The sequence below is a fragment of the Uloborus diversus genome, chromosome 3 (genome assembly GCF_026930045.1).
Source record: "Uloborus diversus isolate 005 chromosome 3, Udiv.v.3.1, whole genome shotgun sequence".
NCBI classification, from domain to species: Eukaryota; Metazoa; Arthropoda; class Arachnida; order Araneae; family Uloboridae; genus Uloborus; species Uloborus diversus.
The window spans coordinates 120,809,592-120,818,602 of NC_072733.1; the positions used below are offsets into that span (position 1 = coordinate 120,809,592).

At 35.2% G+C, this 9,011-nt stretch overlaps 1 protein-coding gene across 1 annotated transcript; it reads right to left on the reverse strand.

Annotated features, from left to right (window-relative positions):
• Positions 1 to 5,541: 5,541 nt before the first annotated feature.
• On the reverse strand, positions 5,542 to 6,623 carry LOC129218635 (YEATS domain-containing protein 4-like). Its single transcript, XM_054852953.1, has one exon. The coding sequence runs from the start codon at positions 6,475 to 6,477 to the stop codon at positions 5,776 to 5,778; it is 702 nt and encodes a 233-aa protein (XP_054708928.1). The 5' UTR covers positions 6,478 to 6,623; the 3' UTR covers positions 5,542 to 5,775.
• Positions 6,624 to 9,011: the final 2,388 nt, after the last annotated feature.

Sequence of the window (9,011 nt, forward strand, 5' to 3'; positions counted from 1 at the left end):
GTTTTAAAATGTCTTCAATAAGCTTTATTTATGATTTTTTTATACCTTTCAAGAGTGAGAGCTCTGCACAAAGCCTGACAAAAAGCAAATTATTTGTTTCTAAAAAACCCAATACCTAAATATCTGTTAATATATTATTTAACAATTGCATTCAAAAAAATAATAAATTTAACATGTTTGCAAAAAGAACTGCCAGACTCTAAGTGGAAGTATGAGGGTGTACACTCTGAAAAAATAGCAACATGTTAAAATTAAAAAATTATAATATAGTATATTCGGGTACACTTATAAATCTTATGGGAAGGAGGTTGTGCACCGAAGTCTATTTACTCTGCTGCTAATGATTGGAACCTGTAAATAATAACTTCGTGCTTATTTCAATGGCTTAAATGTTGCTCTTGTCATTTCTTAACATTAATTGCCAAAATCTATTTGTCCGCTTGGAAGTAATGTGAAGTCTTGACTTACAGGAGAAATGCATTCCAAGACACAAATCAAAATTTTGCCTTATGATAAAGGGTATGCATTAGGGTGTATCGAAAAAGTGAAAATTTCCCAGATCTCTTAGCGGTGGTGCAGAAAAGTTTTAAACTGCCAACATTAAAATACGTGAGAAATCTTAAATTTCTAGATTTATATCTTCTGTTGCCTCACTGGGCCGAAAGCTTTAAACATGTGACTAAAAGTGATCAAATTTCAACAATTAATAAATAAAACCAGTTACTGTTAATCAGTTTGGGGTAGCGCTTGAAAGTTGCTTATTTGCAACATTTTTAAACATAAAAATATTTTGGATAATAGGAACTGTTGCCTCATCGGTATCAAACTTTTAAAATATTGATGAATTTTGGTACTTAGCTGTGTAACTGTTAACTGCTTAAAATATACAATATTTTAAATTTTTCATCATAAATCACACTTACCTCATTTAAAAAAGACGATAAATTTTATTTTACCTATCAAGCATACAAATAACAAAAGCATTACTACTTGTAATCATTCTTGGTCTCAAATGATAGCATGTATTTTCTGGAGCTTTTTAAATGACTCGCGGAGACGTTTTAAATACCCCGATATATTGTCGCATCAGAGCAATAGTAAGATATCTAATCCCAGAAATAACCCTAAGATATCATACTTTTGCTCTGAGGCGACAATATATTTGAAGTGTTTATGCATTATGATTTGTATCCAATCAATTTTGTTGGAGTGCAACCATCACCATCCACCCTTCGTGCCTCTCATGCTTTCTATGCCACAGTGAAAAGGGGATAAAACATACAGTAAAGACCCTCTAATGTGGACACTAATGGGACGAATTTATTTTGTCCGCAATAGAGGTTGTCCGCAGGATGGGTTTAATAATGTTGTTTGCCTTGGAATCGGGGGAATTAAAGACTGTCCGCATAAGAGGGGTGTCCGTTAGGAGCGGCTTTACTGTATTAACAATTCAATAATTACCAATTTAACTGACTAGTAAGAGAAAACATATTAACAATACCTTAAAAAAGCGTACAACTTCTTTAGTCAACCACAATGACATAAAATTTGGTCGAATATATATGTAAAATAAAACATGATGCAGTCTCGTTTTCATCTACCTATCAAATAAATATGAGAATATATTTCTTTTATTTTATACAGAACCTTTTGTCCGGGATCCAGAATACCAGGCAAATGGAAAATTTTTGCCTGATTTTCCCGCCATTTTTTAAAACGTGCATTTCGGAAATTTTAGAAAAAGTGAAAATTTTTTCAAAACAATTAAAAGAATGAACGGTTTATTTTAAAATACTGTATTAGGGCCGAAAAACTAGGGTTATTTGGGAGTAATACAGTGTTTTTTAAAGTTTTTCTCCCAACTTGAAGAGTCGTCTGACACATAAAGCAAATTTTCTGAAATATCTTTTCGAAAAAAACATAAAAAGTAGATTCATAACTCCGACTTTTTCATTGTTATTTTATTTGAACTTAAAACTATGAAATAAATACACTTATGCATTCTAATGTTACTTGTTTTAATGGCGGTAATTAAAACCAATTAAAGCTGAAGATACCAGATTTGCAAATTTTGATAGTTGATACAGTGGAACTTTGTGATTGTTAAACAAAAGACTAATAAGACTGCAACAGCTTAAAAAGCAAATTTCTATTCATATTAATTCAATACAAAAGTAACAATTAACAACTATCTTAACTGCAAAAATGAAACCTTTACAAACGAGCTGATGTGTGCATCACATGACTTCCTTTTAGTCCAATTTAATGTCATTTCCTCATGATTGGCAATTTTAGTGTGATTCAATTGTTTACTCTCTAAATATCACCAACAGTGGCCAAATTGAAACCAAATTTAAAATTTAAAAAAAATCTTCAAATTTGTCGCCACGTTGGCGACAAAACTTGGTGACCAAAATACTGGCGATATATCGCCAAGTGTCCGACAAAGTATAACACAATTTGAGTTTACATCGAAATTAACAATGATTTCCCCCCAAAAAGGGGCAAAAGACCCCCTTAGGAACATCCGAATACAACCAAAAGGGAAGGTGCACAACTATTGGGTTGTTCGGAAAGTCATTTCGTTTTTTTTGGGGTACATGAAAGACAGTTTTCGTATAATGAATAAATATTTTATTAAATTATATATTGGTCATTCTGGTCCAACACCTTTTGCCATCTTTCTGGCAGTAACATAATTCCCCTCTCATAAAAATTTTGGTCCTTGCTGGCAAAAAACTGGTTCAGGTGGTTTTTGACATCTTCATTTGAGGTAAAGGTTTTGCCATCCAAAAAATTTTGCAGGGACCGGAACAAATAGTAGTCGGAAGGCGCCAGATCTGGAGAATATGGTGGATGTTGCAGTACGTCCCATTCAAGCTGTAAAAGTTTTTGGCGAGTGACCAAACTTGTGTGAGGCTCCGTAAGGACATGGGGCACCCACACATCGAGCTTCGAGGTTAAGCCCATGCCTTTCAAATGGCCATAAACAGTCGAATTCGACAAATTTAATCTCTCACCGATCTCTCGTGTGGTTATTCGCCGATTTGCATCAACTAATGCCTTTATCGCATCTTTGTCAGCTTCGACCGGCCTTCCAGACCGTGGTGCATCTTCGACATCAAAATTGCCGGATCGAAATTTTGCAAACCAGTTCTGGCACTGGCGTACTGTTAACACGCCTTCTCCATACACATCCGTCAATTTTTTCTCGCTTGGACAGCATTTTTACCTTTTCTGAAATAAAAAAGTAAAATATGACGAAAATGCTGCTTATTGCTCCCCATATTTAAAAGGGCACCAACCAAAAACTACTGCATAGAACTAATAGAACTTTTTCACACACAAGCCTTGCAATATCAGCTCTCAAGACATATAATGGTTATGCGGCTTAAGTGTGAAGTTGGTTTCGAAATAACGTATTTAAGTCCTCTGACGGGAAAAAACGAAATTACTTTCCGAACAACCCAATAGAACCCACGTACCAAATTTCAACTTTCTAGGACATACCGTTTTTGAGTTATGCGAGATACATACACACATACATACGGACGTCACAAGAAATTTCGTTGTAATTAACCTGTTGGTCGTCAAAATGGATATTTCGGGTGTCTGTATGTTCCTAGGCATATATCCACGTGTGATCGGGTCGAAAAAAAACTCAACATTCATTTGGGGGTGAGAAAAATGAAAATTAAGGCCGATTTTTGAGTGAAATTTTTTTTGCGAATACAATACTTCCTTTTTTGAAAAAGGAAGTAAAAAAAAATGATTTCACAGAAACGAACTTGTATATAGAATGAAAAATTATATATATAAAATTATATAATATAATTTTTCATTCTATCTCTATAGAATAAAAAATTGCATATTTATGTTAAACATGTTTCTCACCCCTTCAGTTTCTTTCTTCTTAAAACAATACTGAGTACTGCAGAGTGTTATGACTGAATGTTTAAAATTTTTAGGATTTTAAATAGTTGTTTCATTTAATACTTAAAAATATTTTGATATTTATAGGCATTCTTGAACAGTTTTCTTCATATTTTAAGATGCATTACTATTTATTGTTGTAATTTCGGTTTTATAAACAATCGGCTAATAGTATTTTTCGACGCAATGAGTGAAAAAAATATTTTCTCTGCACTAAACTACCATGATAGCAAACAATTACTTAGTCATATTTTATTATTCATGATAAAAGCAATACTATGACATTATAAGACAAGGGTATAGTTGCCTAACTGACTAGTGGGATAATGAAAAAAATGCAAGACAAAGCATTGTAGCTTGAGTAAAACTAACTGAATGTGTCGTTAACTCTTATGCAATTTCCTCATCTTGAAGTGCATTTCATGAGCCTGCAGATCCATTGCCCATAGTTATGTCACTTGTTTGTGAAAAGACATACACTTTAGTTTGAAATGTAGGCATCAAGTTCTATACTAACCCTCAGAGCACTGAGATACAGTCCAATTAAAAAGTAAATTTTTGTATTCTTTTTTGATGTTTTTCTTATATTTTACTTCTAGTTATCATATTATAAAGTATGCAAGTAAGCATAATCGGTCTATTTGAAAGTTTGTAATTCTTTTATGGTACATTTTTGATCATACTAGTTTTTTAAATAGCATCTGGAAGTCCCTGAAGGAAAGTTAAACAAAGATAAGTTGACAGAATTGAAGTTCATTTTACTGTTTTGAAATACATATTGTGTTCTTGAAAAGAATTTGCCCATAGTTCTGTCACTTGTTTGTGAAAATAAATACTCTAGTGAGAAATGCAGGCATACAGTTCTACCCTGACCCTCGGTGCACTGAGATAAAGGCTTATGAAAACTGCACTTTTCAGCATTTTTTGATACAAAAACTCATTTTTTGGCAGCTCAGAGGTCGAGCCATGCAACTGATGAGGGTATTGAATAATTTATATATATATTCTTAAACAAATTACGTACAAAAACCATGGTTGTGCGTGAATGCAGGGCACCAGAAGGCCTCAAACATGGCACTTTTTCGTTTTTTCGACAATGTTTGGCGACCCCTGAAAAGCTGTACTGCAAATCAACCAGAAAATTTATGTTATATTTCAATTTAGGTACTAAACGTCATATTGTAAACAAAGTTTTTTTTTTGCTGATGCTTAATACACAGAAATAATCGCATTTTAAAATACACTGAATTGGAAAAATCTCTGCGTCGGGCTCCACTTAAGGAATTTTTACAGGTCCCCAAAAATTTTTTGGAGGAAAAGAAAAAAATACGTGTCTTCTAAAATCTTTAAAGGAATCCACAATAAAAATTTGAGCAAAACCAAAGATGGTGTATATCCGAACATCCGATTTCTGCTGGGTTCTTATAAAACTTCACTCTTAAGATCTCATTTTGCTCAAAAATTCTTTAGGTGTTAAATATTTAAAATGCATAATAATGTCAGACAAAAAGCAAATTTACTAACAACCTCCTAATTTAAATCAGGTTCTTATTCTACTTTTGCGCTTGCTACTTTTTTAAACTCAAGATACCAGAACATAAATTATTCAATGGAACAAAATATATCTTTTTATTAACTGAAAATTATATGGTATACATACTCTTTTCTGCACAATTAACTGTTGGCCACTTTAACCTATATTTGATACATCTTACAAAAGCTTTTCTCTTCAATTCACACAAAAATGTCCCATCAGATGACCTCTTATGAAAATAGTTAGTGTCAAGTAGAAATCAGTTCTTCATATAATGCACAGTATGGAATGAAAATATATGGGATACATTAGTCTTTATCAAGTTTGGCCTCCAGCTTCAATTTTGAAATTTCCTCTTGCTTAGCCAGGAGCTCGGCTTTAGTTTCAGCAATTTTCTTTTTAATTTCCTCCCTTGCTACCATTACTTTCTTCAAATCTACTACTTTCTTCTCCTCATAATCGGTCTTGTGCTGTGTTGGTCCACTTGCGCTGGGCTTAGGATGAGTCAAAAGTCGATGCATCTTGATTGTTGGGTCAGAGAAAACCAATTCATCATAAAATTCGGAATCCACAGGACCAGCTCCAACCTTTACACTTCCATCTTTTTCACGGTCAAATAATTTCAGAAAATGGTATAAAGTGACTGGCCTCTCGTTACTATCTTGAAAAAAAACTTTGATTGCGATTTCAAACTCACCCCATCCGGTCTCCGTAATAGTATATGGAGGTTGATGACAAACTCGATTTGGTTCGGAATAGCTCTCATGCAATTTGAAATGCACTCTTTTGACATACACGGACATATCCTCATTGTCATATGGTCTCAGGTAAACAGTCCATTGGTGGGTATGTCCATCTTCTTCTCGTTTCTTACCGAGAAACCATGCAACATTTCCATAAATAATCGGTTTAATAATTTGAAGTCCTTTTAAACGTGTAGCTTCATTTCCAGAGCCAGCTTTTGCACCAACAGCTTTGCCGGAAGGACCACGAGAAGATGCTGCAGCCATTCTTTCAGATTCCTTTTAAACAATTTTAATGTTTGAAAATCTTACACCACGAAGATAAACTAAACAAGAGCAACGTTGTTGTTGTAAACAAACCGATGAGAGTAAAGAAAACAACGTACTACGACGCAATTCTTCTTCCCCGAGCAATACCGTAGCCTACGAGAATCTGTGCTGTTAAAGACATTGAACTTTTCATATAGGGACTCTAGGTGGAATGACTGCTGAGGGAGAAAATGCAGTCCGAAAAAAGCTTTCTTTCCTCCTCACCGTTTGACAGGGGTCTAGACCACTGACCTGTATACTAGGGTGGAACGAAAAAAACAAAGTTTTTATTTTCGAATCGTAATAGTGCGGAAAAGTTGCGATTGGTGAAGACTTACAAAACAAAACAAAGATTTTTAAAATCGGATAATATCTTCCGATCCCGCAACGAGCCTGAATATTTGAAAAAATGGAAAATTTCGTGTTTTCTTAGTGATTTTTCAAACATTTTGTTTTATGTTTCTTTTTAAAGCTCTAAGATGAAAAGTTACGATTGGTGAAACCTTGGGTGCATTCGGAAACGCGGATCGGTCGCCTCGGTGCAACCGCAAGCGTTCGGAAACGCTTGCGGTGGAACCGGTGATGTCACTTAACCGCGTTCGGAAACACTGCGGTTGTTTTCTGGCGGTCGACTTGGTAGCAACCTGTGGCACCGCTGTCTGGAAGCGGTTAGCGAGATCACAAACGTCACAAAGTCTGTGTTGGCCAATCCGGTCGTGTCTCATGTTTTGATCGTAACGCACGTGACTTGCCTATTATGAAAGTTACGCGTTGATTGGAGTGTCGTTTGCTGCTGAACTAGAACTACCGCGGTTTAACCACGAGCGTTCGGAAACACAGCTGTTCTACCGGAATTCCTAGAGAAATTCCAAATACGTCATAACCACACCGGACTAACCACGCGGTGTAACCGGTAGATCGTTTCCGAACGCAGCCCTTGAGAAATTAAAAAAAAATTTGAAATCGAATAATACCTTCTGATCCAGAACCAAGCCTAAAAAATCGAAAAAGTTGAGAATTTCAGGATTTTTCCGAATTTTTAACATTTTTGGATCAATGTACTTTTTCAGGCTACAGAACGGAGAAGTTACGTTTAGTGAAGACTTCAAAGTGAAAAAAAAATATCTTTTTGAAATAAAACAATATCTTCCGATCGCGCAACGAACCTACATGTTTGAAAAAATGTAAACTTTAAGCCCTTTTTTCAGTTTTTTTTTTCTTTTAGTTTAACGATCCTCATAAGTTCGGTATGAAATACTAATGGAAGAACGTTTGTTTATAAAACAAATGTGATATTTCAGTACTAGAGCCTGTAAATTGTCCACATGGCCCTTTAATCCCGCGATACTCATATTTGTTTATGCCGCTTAGTACAGTGTATGCATCTAATACGCCCCATTAGCGAAATAAAGAACCGCAAAAATTTCACAGACGATGCCATTCATGGTTTCTGAACAATCCCCAGCAGCACAGCAGTATCGGCCAATGTCATAACCACGGTGTTTGGTAAATTGGCCAATCTCGGGTAAAGTTGGGTCGGCCAGCGTAAAACGGCTAACTTTTTTACAATATTGAGCAATACTCGTTGCCAGTATTGGCCAATACTGGCAAATCAAAATTGGCTAATGTTGGCCGGTAATTTTTCCCCAGTATTGGCAGATACTCGGAGCGAGTTTTGGCCAATATCGGTTAAAGTTGGGTTGGCCAGCGTCGAACGGTTGACTTTTTAACAATATTGGGCAATACTTGATGCGAGCATTGGCCAGTACCGGCAGAACTAAATTGGCCAATACCGGGTAGCAATCTCTTTTGCAGCATTGGCCGATACTCGAGCCAGTACTGGCCAATGGGGCCAGGTGACACTGGCCGATTATATGTGTAGCTATTAGCCAGTGTTGGGCAATACTGCTAAAACAGAATTCAGTCTTTAAAAAAAATCGGCATTCAGACTTCCATCCTTCAGTTTTAGGGTTTTGTTTTACCTCTTTTAATTGAAGGATGGAAATCTGTGTGAAGATTTTTTTTTCAAAAAACGGAATTCGTCTTTACTGAGAAGTGGCACCCATAGCTATGAAGCTTTGACACTGCACTAGAGGTATAAAACCCAGAACTGTGCGTTTGTGTTTTATTCCTAGCGCACTGGTCAAAAGTTCCTCGACCTTTCTGTCTTAAAACGATATAATTTACGGCTACAATTACTAGACTAGAGGAAAATTGACGGTTTATCATTTATTTTATAATTAGATTACTGACAGTAATATCTTTCATTTTTTATGATTTTTAATGAGCAGCAAATTACTTTTTTTACGCCAAATGTTAAGATTGTGGGAAATTAAGATTCATTATTCTTAAGAGTAAGGATCAGATTTAAGCATGATAGTTCTTCCCACTGACATCATAAATGTTTTTGTTCGTTCATATAAATGATATAATCAAAATCCTTATTTTTTTTCTTAAATTAATATTTTGGAACAATTTATATATTTACAAGT